This window comes from Apodemus sylvaticus, chromosome X (genome assembly GCF_947179515.1).
Source record: "Apodemus sylvaticus chromosome X, mApoSyl1.1, whole genome shotgun sequence".
In the NCBI taxonomy this organism is placed as follows: domain Eukaryota; kingdom Metazoa; phylum Chordata; class Mammalia; order Rodentia; family Muridae; genus Apodemus; species Apodemus sylvaticus.
In genome coordinates, this window is record NC_067495.1 from 61,474,766 (window position 1) to 61,496,303 (window position 21,538).

Below are 21,538 nucleotides of genomic sequence, written 5' to 3' on the forward strand. Positions count from 1 at the left end.
AAAAATCTTTTAGAAGAAAGCATAAATGTTAGTCGTGTGTTTTGATTAGGTAAAAGGATTTTTATTTTTAATAGGATACCTAAAGCATAGTCAAAGACATATTAGACAAACATAAAAAGCTTTTGTACTGTAAACAACACCAGCTTGAACATAGTTAGTATACAAAATGGTAGAAAGTATTCATAAGGCATAAAAATGACAAGGATCTTGTAACCATAGTATATAAAAAAAAAATCTTACCTCTCAATACGCATAATCTAGTTATAAGATGAACAAAGCAGTAGAGTTCACAAAAGGTACTCAGTGTCATTTGCTACCAGGGAAATGCAAATGGAAACCACAGTGACATACCATTTCACGCCCACGAAGATAATTATTGTGAAAAGTAAAGATAAGGTTTGGCAAGAATCCAGAATTAGAAACATCATGCATTTGCTTGTAGGATGACAAAATGGTATAGCTGCTGTGACAAATGGTTGGCAGTTAGGATAAACGATGTAGAGGTACTGTATGATCCAGTGTTCTCAGTAGTTCTGTCTGCTGAGAAGGTCTAAAGGCATGCCCGTGTAAAACTGTTATGTGTTATGATCATAGGGCATAAGTGATATTAGCCAAAAATGTGGGGGCAAACTTGAGTAATATCAGTGAGTAAATGGGTAAATGAAAATATGCATAGAGTATAATATGACCATGAAAAGAAATTTAGTACTGGCATATACTGCCACATGGATGAACCTTGAAAACATTGTGCTAAGTGAAAGAAGCCATTAACAAATAATATATACTGAATGCCCAGAATTGGCATATTTATATGCAGAAAATAATAGGTACAGTGACAGGGTTGTGGTATCATAGGTAAAAATCATGAGATTTCTTTTTATGGTAATGAAAATGTGGCAACACTTGGATTGTGGTATTGGTTTTTACATCAACTTGATGAATATGCAAAAATCCATGAATCATACATTAGGTGATTAAGTGGTATCATGCATTAATTATCTCAATAACAGCACTAAACAAAAGGAGAGGGCTTGCCTGTAAAGTACCAAGTTAATACTTTACAATAGTGGATATACTGAATTGCTAAGAATCTTCATTTTTGTCAAAAATAAATAAAAAGAGAATCCCTTTCTTTCACACAGAATGAAAAAGCAATGAACTTTTTAAGACTGAAAAGGGATGAGGATGCTCAGTAAGGGGTATTGAGAGTGCTAATGATACTGAAGGTTGTCAAAAGGAAGGACAATAAAAATAAGAAGGACACTGGGTTAGATAGGCAAGAGTTTTCAGGCCAGCAGTGGGAAGTAATTCCAAGTAAAATGTAAGGACAACTAGAAGCACTAACATCTCTTCAAGCAGATGCATGGTGGTGAGAGTGTTGGTTTGCTTGTGTCTCTCAACTAGTTTAGTCTCCTAGATGTTTAATTCCCTTGGCCTCATACTAACACACATCCCATTAAATAAGATTAACCACAATTCTACAATTATATTGTACTCTGTTATAATTACATGTTTTTTATATCTTCTTGCAGTTTCTGTCTGTGGGAATACTAGCCAGGTCATCTTCACATCTACATCCCAAAACCTAGTGCTGTACCTATTATATAAATATCACATCCGTTGTACAAAATCAATATCTGTCTTCTTTTCCCTGCTTCTCAGAATTAAACCTAAGACTTCATGCTTGGTGGCAAGCATTCTGCCACTAAGCTACAATCCCCACTGGTGAAATTAATAGCTCTTTTTAAAATCAATTCTTTTAATTTGTTGTGGACACAGGATCATTTCAAAACTTTATTCCATTTTTAAACAGTTACATGTTATAATTTCCAGGATCAAATAATTTCAAAAAGTGAATTTAAAACCTCATGCCCACCTTTGCTTGCTACCAAGAATCAGAATGTTGAACTCTTTTTTTTTATTGAAAAAAATGTTTCACAATAATCACCAACTCCATGCCTTTTTTCTTTCTCTCTTTTTAGGAAACAAACAGGCAAACAAAACAAACCAGAATAATTTAAGTACAAGAAATATGTACACAGAAACACACATATACACAAAGTCTTAAAAACATAAAATTTGAAACTATTATAAATAAGGGGAAAAAGAGTAAGAAAATCATATGAGACAAAAAGTCTCCCAACAGTACCCTTGAGTTCAACTGTGTTGGCCATCTCCTAAGAGTTCTTGTATATACCCTAGCAAGAATATGACTAAAATGGCTGAGCATGTCATCCAGATTGGGTAAGCAACAAGGAGAACCAGAAAGCTTAATGGATTAGGAACATAGGGAAGGGGCCAAGAAATCAGTGTGTGTTTGTTTGAAGTGGGTGATATCGCCTAGTGTTTCAAGGTTTGATTTTTCATCTCTGAGCAGAGAGAATATATACAGGGTATGCTAGACTTGTTCAAAAATGAGAAGCTCCTTTCACTGGAGCTGTCCTAATTTTAGGTGTCTGGCTGTGTTCTCCTTTTTCCCAACCACTGGGTTTTATGACCAATTGACTCATACAGTCGAGGATAAGAGTACTGATCTATTCATCAGTAGACCTGTTCTACTTCTGTCAATAACAACCTATGTGCACAAAGCTGTTCATTGAATGATCTTTGGTTCCTTTCAAAGCTCACATTCTATAGTAATATTTATAATTGACTTAAATCTGAAAAATGAAGAATTTTGCCACAGAGCAATAAGCTGAGGAAGACAGGATCTTTATGTATATGTAAACATAGTTTCTAGAACTCGCAGTTCCTAATTCTGATAAAAGAAGATAAAGGCAACTCATAGAATTTTACTAAGCCTTAAATATGAGTACATCTAGGAAGGCTTCTTGGTTTAAGGATTTATTTTAGTTACCTGAATAACAGTTAAGATCTGATTTTTTTTTGTTGTTGTTGTTATCAGGATCGTAAAAGACAATACGAGCTGCTCAAACTTGAAAGAAACTTCCAGAAACAGTCTAATGTGCTCAGGCGTAAAACTGAGGAGGTAGGTAAGAAAAGCCAGTCTGCTGGGCTACAAACATTGTCATACTTAAACATGCTTACAAAGTGTCTTAGGAAACAGGAGCCATTAATATTGGCTAGCAAAATCCATGAATCCTTTTCCTTGGTTGGTTTTGTTAGTGGTTTGTTCTTGGTTTCTGGCTTTTGTTTTTGTTTTTTGTTTTTGTTTCTGAAACCAGAATTTATGTAGTCCAGACTGTCGTTGAACTCATTGTGTAGCTAAGGCTGGCCTTAAACACCTAGTCCTTCTGACTCTGCCTCCTAAGGGCTGGGATTATGAGCATGCACCAGCAAGCTGAGTAAGTTCAAAATCTTGATCTCGTTTTTATCTAGTATGACCTGTGAACAAATAAAACCTGGGTAGAAAACTCTATCATTCAAATGTGAATTTTTCTTTCTAATGTGGCTTTGTTCTAACAACAAAACAGACTTCTGGTAATACATGACATTCTCAGACAGGTTTAGCTTGTGCAATTTCCTTTAAATATACCTATCCTCTTGTGCATTCTGAAGCAGTAGCTATATATCCATTATCATGTCCATGGTAACTTAAAACCTGATTCCTTTAGGAATTCAAACCTAGAATTTGTTTGCTGAGTTGCTACAAATTAAAATGTTCTTCAGCATAACCTTTTGTATTTAGGCGGCAGCTGCCAACAAACGTCTTAAGGATGCTCTCCAAAAACAAAAGGAGGTTGCAGAAAAACGGAAAGAGACTCAGAGCCGTGGGATGGAAGGCACTGCAGCTCGAATGAAGGTATGAACACCTTGAACTGCCATTTTTCTTACATGCACTGAGAACAGGAAGCAACGTTTTTCTGATTTAAAAGTAAATATGGAATTAGAAGGTCTGCATGAAATCCTTATTTTCCAAAAGATATATCTTTAAACTGTTGTCAAATAACAAGCTGCCTATGGGTCCTGTTCCCCGAACTGGGCCTCCTTGTCTGGCCTCGGTGGAGAGGATGTGCCTAGTTCTGCAATGACTTGAGGTGCCAGGATGTGTTGGTACCCAGGAGAAACCTCCCCTTCTCAGAGCTGAAGGAGAAGGGTGATGGGAGAAGGACCATGTGGGGGAGAAACTGGAAAAGGGGGGACTGAGATCAGGGTATAAAGTAAGTGAATGAATGAATGAATGAATGAATGAATGAATAGAAAAATAATAATTAAAAAAATTGAGGCTTGCTGGGCGGTGGTGGTGCACGCCTGTAATCCCAGCACTCTGGGAGGCAGAGGCAGGTGGATTTCTGAGTTCGAGGCCAGCCTGGTCTACAGAGTGAGTTCCAGAACAGTCAGGGCTACACAGAGAAACCCTGTCTCTAAAAACAAAACAAACAAACAAACAAAAAAAAACAAATCCAAAAAACCAGAGAGAGAGAGAGAGAGTAAAGAATTCTTTGTATCCCTGCCTATCATAGGTCAGTTACTATTTTATTCTGGTGTAACTGACATGAAGCAAATGGTTTGTATTTAAAGTAAACAGTTTGATGAAATGTTGGGTCACACCGTACCATGGACTGGGGTCTTAGACTGAATAAAAAGGAGCAAGTGAGCTGAATGTGAGTATTCCTCTCTGCCTTCTGACCGCCCACCTCCTACTCCTGCCTAGGTGTGCTGTCTGCCATCAAACTGTGAAAAACAATGAACCATTCCTTAAGTTGCTTTTGTCAGGGGTTTAGTCAAAGCAATGAGAAAAGTACCCAGTGCATATAGGGCCATCAGCTGTGCTTCCCGGCTAGGTATGGTAGTGTACCTGGGACCCTCACGGCGTTTCTAAAGCTGTGCAGAAAGAGCATGTGTCCAAGGCAGCTCTGAGACCCCTGAGAGCTCCAGAGGTTCATATACCTGCATGCAAGCACACACATGTTAAGAAAGGCGAAAATTAAAGACAATTTAAATAAAAAAAACAAGTATAACCAGGTGGTGGTGGAGCATGGGGAAGGCTCTAATCCCAGCACTGGGGACGCTCTGTGAGTTGAAGGCCAGCCTGGACTACAGAGTGAGTTTCAGGACACCCAGGGATATGTACAGAGAAACCCTGTCTTGGAAAGGCAAAAAAGAAAGAGATTTTTCTATCACTATAGTTTTTCTTTTAACTTTTATAATTTTAACAAAATGAAATTACATGGTTCTCTTATTCAGCAGTTATTTTCACATTCGTCCCTATGATTACATACATAAATTGCTTTTTATCACTGAGAGGCATCCCATTTGTTGTACTGATATGCCTTAACTTAGCTGATCACCTACTGGTGGTCATTTGAGTTCTTTCCCGTTTAGGCTATTATAGATACTATGCTGAATATAAACATACCAAATTTTTGCGGGAACCAGATATGCTTATTTTACTTGCTTTTTGTGTTTGTTTGTTTGTTTGTTTCGAGACAGGGTTTCTCTGTGTAGTCCTGACTGTCTTGGAGCTCACTCTGTAGACCAGGCTGGCCTCGAGCCCACAGAGATACACTTGTGTCTGCCTTAAAGGCGTGCACTTCCACACTCAGCATGCTTTTGTGTGTGTGTGTGTGTGTGTGTGTGTGTGTGTGTGTGTTATTGTATGAAGTATCCAAATATTCTCTCTTCTTTTGATTGGCTTGTACTTTTCCATAACTTGGAAATATATCCAACAGATGACCCTGTGTTTTACGATTACTTTTTCTTAGGCTGTGACTTGTTTGTTTGTTTGTTTGTTTGTTTTCATTTTTAAATAGAATCTTTTGAATACCAAAGCTAGCTACTTTTCTTTGTTGGGCAGGCCTTGGGTATTCCTGGCTGGCCTCAAATTCACTGTGTCGCTGTGGATGACCTTGAACTAGCTCTGGGTCTTCCTGCCTCTTCCTCCCGAGTACTGGAGTTATACTCCAGTTTCTCTTCAGATTGTGTAAATCTTTCACACTCAAGTTCCAGGATTACAGGCATACACCAGCATACCTAAAGCAGGGTTTAAATTGATATCATTCAGTGTATTGGTGTTTGCTTTTTATGATTCATAGCCTTTGTGTTTGGTTGAGATCTTTAATAAACTCAGGATTACTAAGATTCCTCCCTGAATTTTCTTTTTGAAATGTGTATTTTTAATCACGGTACCTCTGTCAGAAGTATATGCCTGCATATCTATTTGTAAATTCTATTACATTGACCTACATGCTACTACTAAAATGTCAAATGTTCTCCCTTGATTTCCAAAACATCAGATTGTATAAGTCCTATAAGTCCTTCATTCTATTTTCTTTTAAAGAAACAGGTTCTCTGCATTTCTATCTGAAGTTTAGAATTGGTTTATAAATTTCTGGCAAGTCTACTATGAGACTGATTAGGACTGCATAGAATTTATAGCTAAGATGTTAGAATATTAAGGGTTTTATGTAAATGGAGGGGACTGGAAAGGTGGCTCAATGGTTAAAAGCACTGGTTGTTCTTCCAGGGGACTCAGATTGGACAGAGGGTGCTCTGGACTGGTTCTGTGTTCCCAGGCTTGAACTTGCGGCAGCCCTCCTGCTTTAGCCTCCACAGTGCTGGGAGAACAGTCACAAACTACCACACCTAAGAATTTTAAATTATAGTAGTTTTTCCAGAGAAACAGAACCAATATAGACCAAGCATTTATGAAGATAAATGACTCACATGGTTATGGAGGTCAAAAGGGCCATAGTGGTTCATCTGCAGGCTGGAGATCCAGGACACCAGTATCACAGTTCAGTCTAAATCTGATAGCTTCAAAACCAGGAAACTGATTGTGTAACTCTCAGTCATGGGCAAAGGCTGGAGAATCTGAGGGTGTTGATGTAAGTCCTGGAGTCCAAAGACCAAAGTGCTTGAAGCTCTCATGTCCCAGCTCCAGGAAATACAGGAATACTTCTCCCTCTGTCAATTGTGTTCTAGTCGGGGTGGTAGCCATTCACACTGAGGGTAAATCTTCCCGACTCAGTCCACCTACTCATACCTAGTCCCCCTGGAAAACACCTTGACAGATGTCCAGGGGGGAAAAAACTTTACCTGTTCTTTAGGTATCCCTTACTCCAATCAAGTCAAAACCTAAAGTCAGCCATTACATGAACTAAGTTACCATTTAAAAGTTCATAGGCAGGTTTCTGCATAAGTATAGTCATGTCACTTTGGCATGCACTAGGAAATGGATTACACAATAAGTTCATAGAGAAAACCTACTAAGATCCAAGCCATAAAATGGGTTTCAGTGTGTTCTGAGTGGCTTAAGACAATTCGTCAGTATGATTTTTGACCATGATAGGATTAAAGCAGAAATAAATAACAAAAAAGATACTTCAAAAATAAGGCATGGTGACACATGCCTGTCATTCAACACTCTGTTGATAGATGCAGGAGGATCAGAAGTTCAAACCAGTCTCACTACAGTTTGAGGACAGCCAGAGTTACATGTGACCATGTCTTTAAAAAGAAAATGTATATTTGAAAAATTTCCCAAATATGTAGAAACTAAATGATACACTTCTAAATAACCCACTGTTAAAGCGGAAATTTACCTAAATATTAGAATGTATCTTGAATTGAATGAAAATATTATTGTTGAAGGAATGCTCATTGCCCTACATACCTATATTAGGAAAGAAAGAATGCATGTCATTGCTCTCAATTGCTTCCTTGAAGAAGCTAAGGAAGTCAAGTGACATACAAATAAGCAGAAGGAACGGATTAATAAAGACCAGAGGAGAAAGGCATGAATGAGTATTTTTTTTAATTATTAACTTTGATAGGCTCTAGAATTTTGGAGACTGAGGCAGGAGGATCACAAAATGGGCTGCATAGTAGCACCCTATTTAAAAAGCATTACATTTAACTAAAACTTTTTATGGTAAAATATACATAAACATCAACTCTTCCATGATAACCATCTGTAAGAAAAGAGTTGGTTTTTTTCATAAGCCCCTGCCTTTCCTGATCAAGAAACACTAAAATATAATTAACAGAAGTTTCATAAACATACTCTGTGTGTGTGTGTGTGTGTGTGTGTGTGTGTGTGAGAGAGAGAGAGAGAGAGAGAGAGAGAGAGAGAGAGAGAGAGCGCAGACGCGCACACGCCTAATGATAGTTAATAAGGGAATTAGTAGAATGCATTTATGGCAATAAATTTGAGACTTTAACTGAAATGGACAATTTCCCTGGAACACAAACGACTGAAGTTTACTGAATAAGAAACATGGTACAACCTGAACAACTTGAGATCAATTTCTGTTTGATAGATGCATATGTATGTTTGCACACGTCTGCAGTGTGTTGGTAGGTGTGAACCTAGTGGAGGTCACAGTTTGATGTCGGGTGTCTTCCTCACACCCTGCCACTGATTTCTCACTGAACTCCCAAATTCGACTACTCTAGCCCTGATACACAGTTAGCCCTGAGTACCCTGTCTCTGCCTCCCAGGTGCTGGAATTACATGCAGGTCACCATATCCCCATCCCTTACTTTTAACACAGGTACTGTTCATATTTCTGTCACAAGTGCTTTATTCACCGAGACACCTCTCCTGAGATCAGTTTTTGAAGCTGAATAGGGGAGGAAGTAGAGGGTCAACTTAAATTCGTTATATATGGAAAAATGGGGGGGCTGGTGTTGAGACAGTGTGTCACTATGTAGGTTTGGCTGTCCAGGAAATCACTGTGTAGACCTGGCTGGCCTTGAACTCACAGAGATCAGCCTACCTCTGCCTCCCAAGTGTTAGTATTAAAGGTATGTGCCACCATGCCTATCCCAAATTCTGCCATATTTTTAAGCGGGAAATCATTAGTTTCATGCACTGTCTTAGACAGTGGGATTGGAAGGACTACTTTCGCTGCTCAACTTATAAGGATGCCTGCATTACCTTGATGCCAAAACCAGATAAAGCCATTACAAGAAAACTACATACTGATAACTTACCAAAAAAAGTGACATATTTATATTATTTTATGTATGGGTGCTTCTCAGCTTATAATGAGGCTCCATCCCCCAAACACCTATATTTAAATTTGAAAATGCACAGTTCAGCCTTGTATACCTTAAGTATGCTAACACAACATTACCTAGAATTGGACAAAATCATCTAACAAAAAGTCTGCTAAATGATTTAAGATCTAATGTAATTTATTAAATACAATACTGAAAATGAAAACCAAAATGTATAATTATGAGACATATAGGTATCTTGTGCATATGATGGGATGTGAACACATAACACAATATCAAAAAATAATGCTGATGTCTGCTTCGTAGCACAGTGTTGGGCAATGTTGTTGCCCCTTGCAAAACATGCCACGAGGGAGCTCTGGTTCTCAGCTTCACCCAGCAAGGTCTCTCATGTCTATCATCCCAACACTTAGGAGAGGCAGGAGAATCATACCAAATTTGGGTTCAGCCTGTTCTACATAGCAGTTCCAAGCCTGCCAGGGCTACATAGCAAGACTTTGTCTTGACAGAAAGAAAAGAGATAGAATTAATTGGCTTCTTCATTTTTTAGGAAATTAACTTCTTTATTCTTGGTAATATTTTATTCTTAAGTCTGCCTGTTCTTTTTTATTGGTGTCATTTTGCTTTGTTTAAGTTCTTGCCTTTATTTTATGTGTTTGAATACTTGTCTGCATTTGCTTATGCACCCCAATGTGCCTGGTGCCTGGGGGGGGGGGGGGCGGTCAGAAGAGAGCCTTGGGTCTAATGGGCGTAGAGTAACAGACAGTTATGAGCCACTCTGTGGGTCCTGAGACCTGACCCTGATCCTCCACTGACCCTGAACTGTCTCTTTGGCCAGTTGTTTTCTCTTTTAGTCAGAATTTTTGAGGTTCAGATTTGCCTCACTTCCAAGAGGTTCTCTCTACCTCAGCCTCCTGAGCGTTACAATATAGGTATGCACAAACCATCATGCCGCCTTTATCTACCTCTAATGGTGATATAATCACTCCAGCTCTCTTTTGATTAGTATCAGCATGGTGATTTTACACCCTTTGAATTTTTTAAAGTGTGTTTCTCATAAATAGAAAATTGTTGCTTTGATTGCCTTTTAAAGTTTAAAGATAATTGTTTCACCGATATGGGTGCTTTGCATTGAGAATTATTTTCTCCCTCATGAGATGAGCCCTTTTGTCCATGGTAGAAGCATGGTTACGTAGGGATTCTACTTATCTGATGCAAATTTGGCTACTCCAGTTTTCTTTATATTACTAATTAGTATATTATAGTTTTGTCATCAGCCTAAATATTCTCAGGAATGATTATTGGGACTTTGTGGTTGTTGTTTGTCTGAATGTTTTTACTAATACTTTGAGAATTTTGTATAATGTATTTGGCTCATATGCACCTTTCCCCTGCCATCTCCCATCAGATTGCTCTCCAACTCCCTACCCAACCAACTTCATGACCTTGTTTTCATTTTAACCCCACCAGTCCAACTTGTGCTACCCAAATACTCTGCTGTGTGGCCATCCATAGGGGTGTGGTCTACCTACCAGTAGTTAAAGCACACTAACTCTTCATCCCCTGACAGCTGCCCATAGCTCCTTGGTTAGCACCAAGACTTTAAACCCACTTTCCACCCCTAGAATTTTGTCTAGTTTAAGTTTGCACGGGTCTTGTTCTTTTGAGAACTTTCTCCAACTCAAATTTATGATTGGTTTGTTGGTTGGTTGATTGGTTATTTAGCTGTTTGGTTTGGTTTGTTTGTTTCCTTTTCCCTATTTGGTATTGGGGATTAAGTTTATAGCATTTTGAACGTGAGTACCTACTCTTACCAGTAAGCTATATCTAGCCTTCAAAGTTACTATTTCTAAAAGTCAATTAAGGCAATTAAATTTTCTTTTTAAAAGCCCTTTCATCTACTTTATTTGTACTTTATTTCACTATATTTAATGTGTGTGCATGTGGATGTTTGCACATAAGTGCAGATGTTTGAAGGAGACTGGAGGCATTAGATCCCCAGGAGCTCAAGTTCCAGGTACTTTTGAGCCACCTGGCATAAATACTGGGACCCAAACTTGGATTCTCTGGAAGAGTAGTATGTGATCTTAACTGTAGAGCCATCTCTCCAGCTCCTCACCCACCATCTACTTTAAATATCTCATGACTAGAGAATGGCAAAAAACAAATATTATAAGAAACAATAAATAGTAAAAGGAGAGCTAGAGAAAGGTTTGCTATACAAAGCCTCTGTGACTGGGAATACTGTTGATAATAGTACTTAGAGAAGGACTCATTTTAGTGACATAAACACACATGAAAATCTCACTTCATAGGCTCTGATCCAAATAAAATTAAGTTCAACTGGGTCTAACCCATGTAGTCCTCATTCCCAACTCACATAGCACTTATTTCTCTTCTAGAATTGGCTTGGAAATGAAATCGAGATTATGGTCAGTACTGAGGAAGCCAAACGGCATCTGAATGATCTTCTTGAAGAGAGAAAGATCCTTGCTCAGGATGTGGCACAACTCAAAGAAAAAAGAGAATCTGGAGAGAATCCACCTCCTAAACTCCGAGTAAGTGTCAGAGGAAAATGCTAACAATAACAACATGGAATTTCCAGCAAATCCTCACTGCATTGGAGGACTCTGTCTTTTTAAATCCCACCTTCTTGCCTACTATCTTTGCAGAGGCGTACATTTTCACGAGATGAAGTACATGGTCAAGATTCAGGAGCAGAGGATTCTATTACAAAGCAGATTGAAACCCTAGAGACTGAATTGGAGCTCAGGTAATGAGGCTGTATCTGAAACACGAAATGTTATGTCTGGAATCCAAATAGGTGCCATTAATCCAGTCTTTCAAGAGTTTCCTTCATTTTCAAAAGATTTTTATAAGGAAAAAAAACCCAAAGAACCTAACTGTTTTGAACCTGTGTGTTCAAAGTTATATGTCGTGCTATACAGATTCGATGCATTGTGCCTGTCAGACTGTCACTATGATGCTGGATGAGGTAAGTGCCATTCTTCCCACCTTACAAATGAGGTAAAATGAAGTTGGGGATCTTTAGAAACTTTCTAACAAAGGGACCAACAGTACACATTGTGGCAAAGGCAGCATCTTCATTTCAACAAATGGTATAGTTCAAACTGCTTAGCTACATGTAGAAGAATGAAACTAGATCCGCTCTCTTGTTGTACAAAAACAACTCCAAATAGCTCAAAGCCCTGATACCATAATTCAATAGAGGAGAAAAGAATGAACACATTTCAACTTACAGGCACAGGAAAGGGTGCTCTGAATAGGACTCTGGAAGCACCTGCCTTTGACAATTGACAAATGGGACCTCATGAAATAAAAAATAAAAGCTTTTGTATGTTAAGGGACACCATCATTCCAGTGAAGAGGCAGCCTATAGAATAACAAACAATCTTTGCCACCTCACATCTGACAGAAAGTTAAAAACTAGAATATATGTGGAACTGAAAGAAACTTGAGCCAGGCAGTGGTGACACACACCTTTAATCCCAGCACTCAGGAGGCAGAGGCAGGTGGATCTGGGGCCAACCTGGTCTACAGAGTGAATTCCAGGACTTCCAGGGCTACACAGAGAAACCCTGTCTTGAAAACATAAAAATAATAAAATAAAAAATATCAAATTGTTGCGGTCCAGGAGTCTTCCCACAAACCACACGAACACCGACCAATCCCAGTCAGATAGAGATGGCTTATTGGACACACACCTAAAGACTGATTGACCAGGGTAGCAGACAGCTCAGGCTCAAGAGCTAAAAAACTGTGTGATGGACATTTCTCAGGGCCCAGCTTATAAAGGCCTAACCTTAAAACCACAGTGAGCTCATGCAGCTGCTGGAAGCACTGCTGGTAGTGGCCCTGACTCAAGCCATTTTAGACATAATAGTTCATACTGGCCTTTAATTTGAAGCTTGTGGTTGTAGAATTTCTTTCTTTCTTTCTTTCTTTCTTTCTTTCTTTCTTTCTTTCTAAATTATCCTCTTTTTTTATGTATATGAGTACACTGTAGCTGTCTTCAGACACCCCATATCTCATTACAGCTACAGTGTACTCATATAAATAAAATAAATACATAAATATTAAAAAAAAGATTAACAAACCTCATAAAGAACATAACAGGAGTATGTGGTCAGTATGACCTGGCTCTGAGTTAAGTTATTTTTCTGTGTCAGTGACTGGCAGGCATATTACAGCAGCTACATGAAATAGCTGGTAGGCATGCAAAATGGCTACAGCTATGTTAGGCAGGCAGGCCTCACCACAAATACAATACATGTGGCTTTAAGCAAAGTAATTTAGAAAACAATGAGACAAAGAACTAACAAACTTCACTTACCATGATGTGTTCACCCCTATACCTCTATATGCAAAAGGAATAAAGGTGGAGGGTTTTTTTCTAAGTTTCAGTGTTTATGTTCCATTTGTTTCAACCAATATTTAATAAAGCCATTCGGATGTTTCCTTGGGGTTCCTTTTGTTACAGGTTTAGAAAATACCACATAAAATTGAAATCAGGTGGCTTATTTTGTGACTGATCATTCCATGCGTAAAATCTTTTCATTTTCTACTTAGAGCTCCTCCCTTTCTCCTTGCTGTTGAGGCTGATGTCAGTAAATCCCACTCTTCTCTCCCTTGAAGGAGTGCACAGATTGCAGACCTCCAGCAGAAGCTCCTGGATGTTGAAAGTGAAGACCGGCCGAAACAACGTTGGGAGAGCATTGCCACCATTCTTGAAGCCAAATGTGCCATAAAGTATTTAGTTGGAGAGGTAAAACCATTCTTAGCAGCAGCTCTAGGGGAGCTAGCTGGGGAGGTGAAATTATAAGGTGCTGGGGATGCTTTCTTAGTGCTGTCACTACTTTTCATGGTAGAAACCCCAGTGATACCAACACTAAAGCCGTTCATGAGTAAGTGGTGGTTAGTAGGAAGTCCAATTACTTAGGAAGATATCAGAAATTGATACTCATCATGCCTGACATATAGCAGGTATACATTTATGTGATTGTTACTAGAAAAAAACCCATAAGAAGTTATTTGCTATGCATAATGTATTGTACTACTTTGAAAAACATGTATGAGATGTGTATTTTAAAACTTGAAACAATGTAAACAAAGAATAAAAATGAAAAAAAAACTTGAAACACCATCTCAAGGAGAAAACGTAATCATTTTTGATATATATAGATTCATTTTTAAGGAAAATTGATTTTTTTTGTTTTTCATTTGTTTCTTTTTATTTTACATAATTTTTGGCTTTTATTGAGACAGGGTTTCTCTGTGTAGCCTTTGCCATCATAGAACTCACTCTGTAGACCAGGCTGGCTTCTAACTCCCAAAGATTTGACTGCCTCTGCCTCCACAGTGCTAAGATTAAAGGTGTGTGCCACCGTACACAGCTTTCTTCACTGATCTTAAATGTATGAGTTCATCATAAAATGTAAGAAGATGAATGAAAGTTATCACTCAAGCAATATATTTCCCGAATCCACAAGTTTCTGCATTGCTATGCCTTATACAGTTTTGTCTTGGGTTAGCAGATTTATTCTGCTAAGGTATCCTGACTAATCTTAGGAATACTACTCATTATCTGGGCTAGTAGTAAAAATAAAAGTAGGCCAGTACAGGACCAGTCTTGCCTAAAGAGGTATATCTAGAAAGATCTACAATTTCAGCAATCCTGTCTACGAGCTCTAACATGTAAACAGAGATTCTGAGACAGAATTGGCTAATAAGCTGTATCCTGTGAATTCCTCTTTAAAATTTAAGATCTACTGAAAGTTTCAGAATTCTGGAACTGTGAAAGAGTGTCCGTATTAGTTTATTCTTGCCTTGAAGTGGAGCAACAGAAAAATGACCCAGTTGTAGCTTCGACCCTGTCTTTGCATAAATATCGACTTATGGCCTAGGAACAAAAGTCCTTTTAGGGGGCTGGAGAGGTGGTTCAGTGAACCCACGTTTGATTCCTAGCACCCATGTGGTGGCTCACAACCATTTATAACTGTAGTTCTAGGTGATCTGACATCCCTCTTTAGGTCTCTGCAGGCACCAGACATATATACAGATATACATGCAGAAAATACTTGTCTACATCAAAAGTAAAAAATTTAAAGCCAGTAGTAGTATTTCAGTTCACTTTTAAGATCCACATGACATGGGGGAAAGTGAGAGTGGATTTTGAAAGCTGCCCAATGAAGGGGAGAAGCTAAATCCTTCTGCAAATACAATGACTTGCTCTTCTCTTTCCAGCTGGTCTCCTCCAAAATACAGGTGAGCAAACTTGAAAGCAGCCTGAATCAGAGCAAGACCAGCTGTATTGAAGTGCAGAGGATGCTGTTTGAGGAGCAAAATCATTTTGCTAAGATGGAGTCTGAGTTAAAAGAGGAGCTGTTCAAAATGGAGCAACAGTACCAGGAGAAGGTAACCGAGCAAGACGACAAGTACCGCGAGGCGGGCACCTGCTGCCACTGCCTTTGCTTCAGTTTGTAAACGTGGTAGAAGCTGCCTGACATGGTGGTGATGCCTGCCATCCTAGCACTCTGGGAAGCTAAGGCAGAAGAATCATCTCAAATTCAGAGGCATTCTAAACTATATTGAGACCCTGTCTCTATTTGAAAAATAAATAAACGTTCGCTAGTGGTCCATGAAGCTTCCTTCAAACGTTTATGTGGTCTTTTCCACATTTTGCAAGTAAGTAACCCAAAACAGAAGTGACTTGTCTAAGTGGTCCTTAACCACGGGCTCCAATTCTAAAGCTAACACATGAGAAACACCTTTCCTAGGTTTATTACTTAGGAACATGGAAAGAAAAGACATTCTTTATGTTTAACTCACAAAAATATTACATGGACCACTGCTTGAGCTAGAGAACATCCTTTCCCCCTTACTCCCTTGCTATCCCCCCAGTGTGTTGTCTCTTTCTTTAGGTCTTGCACCTTCTCAGCCAGCTGCAGCAATGCCAACCGACAGAGAAGCAGCTGGAGGAGTCAGTTAATGAAAAGGATCAGCAGCTGCTGAGCACAATGAAATGCCAGGTATGCAAAAGAGGATGGAGAATCCTGACTCACCTGGGCCATGGCACTACTGCAGCAGGAAGTGATTAACCCCTGGCAAACCAGAGCCTTTACTCCTGTGAGGGCCTGTTGGATCCAGTTAGGGGAAAATCAGCGCAACTCCCATAAGAATAACCTAACTTTCAGGACTAAAACAGAAGCCCCCGTGTCATACTTAGACCTCTTTCTTCTGCCTTAACCCTAAGCTTTAGAGCTGAAGCAGCCACACTCATCTAGTATTTACTTAAAATCATGATGGCGGCGGGCTGAAGCGGGCTTTGTGGTAAAGATCACTTAGTGTTCTTGCGGAGGGCTTGAGTTCTCTGTCCATGTCCGTCAGCTCACAACTGCATGTAACTCCAGCTCCAGGAGGAATCCCATACCTAGCCATCAGTCTCTCCAGGCATACACTCAAAGGCACATACACAAAATTAAAAATGATAAAAACAAATCGAAAAATTCCTCCTAAGGGCATTCAAATGTATCTCTCTGAGCTTGTTCTGAGCTGAGACCTGACGTGTTAGTAAAATGTCCAGGATCTAAAATTCTTTCAAAGGCCGGGAACACCACACCCTTTAGAAACATGTTGGAGCACTACTTTAGTCCAACCTAGAATCTTATTCCTGCATAGTCAGTCTCCAGGGTTCCCTTAGCTTTTCTCTCCTTAAGACATAACCAGACTAGTTAAAGTTATATACATGTATGCTGTTGCCTTAACTGCAAACAACTTTAATTACGCTTCTTAGAGTGCAGGCTAGTCTGTGTGAGAAGGGCACACAGAAGCACCTGCCAATTTCAGGGAACAGCTAATGCTGTGTGGCTTTCTGAACCAGCCTGTTCATGTGCATAGGTGCTATGCACATCATAGGTAAGAATGGGAAAGGGTAAGAAAGTGTGCTTCCTTCAAGGGTATTCAGGACTGTTAGGGGATACAGAAATATAGAGGCATTCCAGGAACCTGGGAACAAGGAGAGAGGCGCTTTTCCGTGTGCCTGTGCCTGGTATGGAAAAAAAACTTCATCTACCAGACACTTGAAAGCAATGTTTTAGTCTGAGTTGTTTAATAACTCTTATATGGACCCAAAATAACCCTACCCGTAACTGTGATCTGGAAATAGAAAGAAGAGCTTAGGAAGATGCAAAAAGTGTGTGAGCAAAATCAGCAGCTTCTCCAAGAAAACAGTGCCATCAAGCAGGTAAGACAACTTTGCACCCACCGAGGCTAGCCCTTGGAAGCAGCCCTCAGATTTGATAACTATATTTATGCCAGTTTTGTATGGTCTCCATTGAGTTTTTGTGTGATCCAGTCATATACATTCAAAGTGTTAGAAACACAAGTTTTGGCCAGACATGTTGGTACATACCTGTAATCCAGCCCTCGGGAGCCAGAGACAGGCTCATCATAATGACTCTGAAGCCAGTTTGGTCTACATAGTAAACTCTTAAGGTATCCAAGGACACATAGTAAGACTTTGTCTCATAAAAACTCACAAAGAAACAAAAAATAAAGTATATCCCCTCCTGAATGTAGTAGTGATCTGAGAAAGTGAGAGCGCTCCAACTACTGTCCGGTTACGTGCCTCACTTGTTTATATTGTATAAATACAAGAAAGCTAGCTCAGGTCTGAAGTCTTTGGGTTAGCCCAAATCTACCCCAACAATACATACTTTTTCTCTCCTATTCAAACAGAAACTGGCCCTCCTCCAAGTAGCCAGCAAACAGAAACCCCATCTTATGAGAGCTATCCTCCAGTCTCCAGACTCTTCCTTTGAATATATTCCACCTAAGGTAAAATGTTCAGTCATCTTATGATACCTTTGCATAGACCAGGCTTGAGTGTACTAAACCTGTCTTTTGTCAGAGGCTATAAGAGGAAGGAGTCCTAAGTAAAACTAGAGTACAATTCTAAGGAAATCAGACATCCAGCTTCCTCAGAGGGCCAGTTGGAGTCAATCATACACAGTTATTATGTAACCCGACTGAGAAGGAGCAAAAGAGCCATGTTCAGCTGTCCATCCAGAGAGATTTATCTTATTAAACCATGACTTCTCTCTTCCTCCCTCAGATTGATTAGCCTCCAGTTTCTAGTTCATCAAAGTCTATGTAAGGCTAAAGCAGAATTTTTGTGATTGGCAAAACCAAGGGGGAATATATTTAAGAAGTCTGAAATCTCTGTAAATAACTGCCAGCAATAGTTACCGAGAAGATAGAGTATCATATGTATTTTGAAACTATTAACTACCTCATATTTTTTGTAGCCCAAACCTTGCCGTATTAAAGAAAAATGCCTAGAGCAAAGCTTCACCATCGAGGAGCTGCAGTATTATTCAGAGCCTTCCATGACTGAGCAGGACAATGAGGACAATGATGACCATGCTGATGAGGAGTGGGTACCAGCCAAACTAGTCAAGATGTCCAAGAAGAGCATCCAAGGGGTACGAGCCAACTCTCTGGCATCCCTTGTTAGGCTAATTCTCAGTGGGCTAGCTTCTGAGTCTCAAATTGGTTCCTGCTCTGCATCCTAACTCCTTGGAGTTCCTTCAGAGGTGTTGACTCCACTGACAAGGACTTGTTGGACTAGTTCTGTTTGGGCTACATATGAGGCCAGCAGGCACCTGAGCATTCAAGTTGGCTGGCTCTCTTTGATTTTTCAGGGTCATGGCGATCTGAGTAGCTAGCCTTCTATACCATTTCACTGAAGCTGCTCCCCAACTGATCACCTCAGCCCGTATTGTATAGCATTTTTATAGCTGAGCTAACAACCATTATCACATAGCATCTTTTAATAATCATTTAAAAATCCACAGAGGTATTTATTATTTGCCTCTTAGAGATAGACTTCAAACCCACAGAGGGAAGGATATTTGTCCGTGGTCACCACAACAAATTACCATCAATGTTTTTTCTTTTTCTCACAACACAAAGGAACAAAGGGTATAGAAAAAGATAAGAATGAAAATGCTAAGGCTGATTAGGAATAATCTGACTTTGGGGGGTTGTTGTTTTGTGTGATTTGATTTGATTTGATTTGATTTAGAGATGGGGCCTCATATAATCCCAGGCTAGGCTCGAAACCACTTGAAGTTTAGGATGAAGTAAGCTCCTAGTCTTCCCGACCTGCACCTCCTGAGTGCTGAAATTACAAGTACCTTACAATGCCATGCCAAACTCAAACCCATTCTGACTTAAAGGTGCACTTTATTAACTTTTACAATGCTATCCCTCCATACTTGTTTTATTCTGAAACATTACTTTCTGAACTGCTGTGTACATACAGTTCATCCCCACTCGCCCACTTATGCCCTGTAACCACATTCTTGGAGAATGGCTCCTAACTTAACTCTCCAGCTTCCTAGAAGCACACTTGATTGGGCCAGTTTTATAAAACCAAATGCTAAAGTGAAGCAAACCCCCAGGGGAATGTGAAGCAAGCCACACAAGAATGCGTTAATGGGGATCCAACAGAGGAATAGAAAGAAACATACTAGGACCTCAGTACGCTCATCTCAGGAAGAATAATTGGGAGGGTTTGGGTTTTTAGGGCCAAACAGAAGAGGTACAGATTGAGAAGATGACAGTGAGGAAGGTGACTACTGCTGTGGGCTACAGTAGAAATAGTGTATTACAGAGATGCAAACCACAGACTTGGGACACTCAGACAAAATGAAGCAAGGTGTGGTGTCTTTTTTTTTGTATCTTTGGGTGTTATTTATGTATGAGTGTTTGACCTGGTGCATGTGTGTGTACCACATGCATGCCTACTGCCTGCAAAGATCAGAAGACAGTGTCAGATCCCTTAGAACTGCAGTTAGAGATGGTTGTGAGCTACCAGGTAGGTGCTGGAGATCAAAGCTAGGTTCTCTGCAAAGGCAACAAGTTCTCCTGATGGCAAAACCATCTCCCAAAGTCCCTATTTATTTATTTACTCAACAAACGAATATAATTATATTATTATAATTGAAGTAGCAGTGTGAGTTGAATGTAGATTAAATGGCCATCTAAGTTAAGGAGGTAGAGGTCAGAAGCATACACATGATCAGAAGGATGGAAGGCCTAACTAACACCTTTGGAAAGGAGTTTGTAGGTGTGAAGCAATTATGGGTGCACTTGTTCTTGGGGAAGCTTAATAGATAACACTGTTGCTCCAACTTAAAAGGAAAATACTGAAGCGTAGCAAATATTATAACGAAATACTACCTGATGTGAATGATATTCAGTTTCTAAAATACTGCAAAATGATGCTTTTTAGTTTGATAAGTGAGTATGCATGAACTTTAAAGAGATTAAATTGACTCTCCTATTTAATAACCTTACAATATGCAAATGCTTTGTTTGCTCTTGATCAGACTGCTTGGAAGACACATTAGTTATACATGAAGACCAACTTTATTGTTGTTTAACCATCTTTTTCTTACTTAAAAAGACACTGTAGCAGGCACCGAAAGGATGGCTTTCTTAGAGTTAATGGCTTCCTCACTAAGGAGATACTAAATGACAGAGTAACAACTCAGAAGCTAAATAGGCATGGGTTTGATCTAGTCTGGAACTTACCAATAGTTTATTGAGTAACCTTGAACAAGGCACTTACTCTGCCTGAGCCTACATTCCCTTATGTGTACAATGAAGAGATGAAACCAGAAAAGATTACTTCTAGTGCTAATGTCTTGAGTCCAAGAACTAGTCAAAATGTTAACAATAGTACCTTTATATGATGTCATATTGTGTATGAGAGGTAAAGGGATAGATAGATATATAGACACACACACACATATATATAACCACCTTGTAAGGAATAAGATAATTATGTTTTTATTAAGGCACTGGAAGTGTCTTTAAATATTTCTCATTTATTACCTGGGGGTGGGTGGTGGGTGATAAATTTTTATTACTTTTGCTATATTCTGAGACAAGAACTTACAGTACTAGTTTGGCCTTGAACTCCCTATGTGTCTCAAGCTGGCCTCCTGCCTGGGCCTCCCAGTGCAGGTGTGTGCTGCCATATGTGCCCAAAGGAAACAGATACTCTTGTCTCTATTTTGCTGATAAAGATAAGAGCTGAACTTGAAAGTGACTTTTCCATGGTCATGCCAAGTGTTAAATTTAGGAGTAAACACTTCTAAGTCCTACCCTGATATTCTTTGAGCTTAAAATTTGACCAGATCTTATTCTTCTGAGACATATTGAACATTCTGTTAGAATTACAGCCTGAGCCGGGCGGTGGTGGTGCACACCTGTAATCCCAGCACTCTGGGAGGCAGAGGCAGGCAGATTTCTGAGTTCGAGGCCAACCTGGTCTACAGAGTGAGTTCCAGGACAGCCAGGGCTATACAGGGAAACCCTGTCTTGAAAAAAACCAAAAAAGAAAAAAAAAAGAAGAATTACAAACTGTAAAATGGTATCCTCAACCCTAGTTTTTCTCGAGGGAAATTTTAAAAATAGAGCCTGGAGCTCTATCTCTAGATGTTCTGACTGAATTGATCTGAGGTAGGACTTGGCATTTTAGAACACTTCCCAAAGATGATTTATTTTATTTTGTTTTTTTGTT

The 21,538-nt window shown here is 39.4% G+C and overlaps 1 protein-coding gene across 6 annotated transcripts in view; it reads left to right on the forward strand.

Moving 5' to 3' along the window:
* Kif4a (kinesin family member 4A) overlaps window positions 1-21,538 on the forward strand; it is a 105,553-nt gene that overhangs the window by 77,825 nt on the left and 6,190 nt on the right. For 5 of the 6 annotated variants that reach the window (XM_052170162.1, XM_052170160.1, XM_052170163.1 and 2 more), the window contains 10 exons: window positions 2,906-2,989; window positions 3,650-3,763; window positions 11,328-11,483; window positions 11,598-11,698; window positions 13,582-13,711; window positions 15,190-15,360; window positions 15,867-15,974; window positions 17,111-17,188; window positions 17,683-17,781; window positions 18,252-18,428. In XM_052170162.1, the coding sequence (XP_052026122.1) occupies window positions 2,906-2,989; window positions 3,650-3,763; window positions 11,328-11,483; window positions 11,598-11,698; window positions 13,582-13,711; window positions 15,190-15,360; window positions 15,867-15,974; window positions 17,111-17,188; window positions 17,683-17,781; window positions 18,252-18,428 (1,218 nt within the window). The remainder of the gene's footprint in view (window positions 1-2,905; window positions 2,990-3,649; window positions 3,764-11,327; window positions 11,484-11,597; window positions 11,699-13,581; window positions 13,712-15,189; window positions 15,361-15,866; window positions 15,975-17,110; window positions 17,189-17,682; window positions 17,782-18,251; window positions 18,429-21,538) is intronic. The other variant, XM_052170166.1, reaches the window with a different exon arrangement.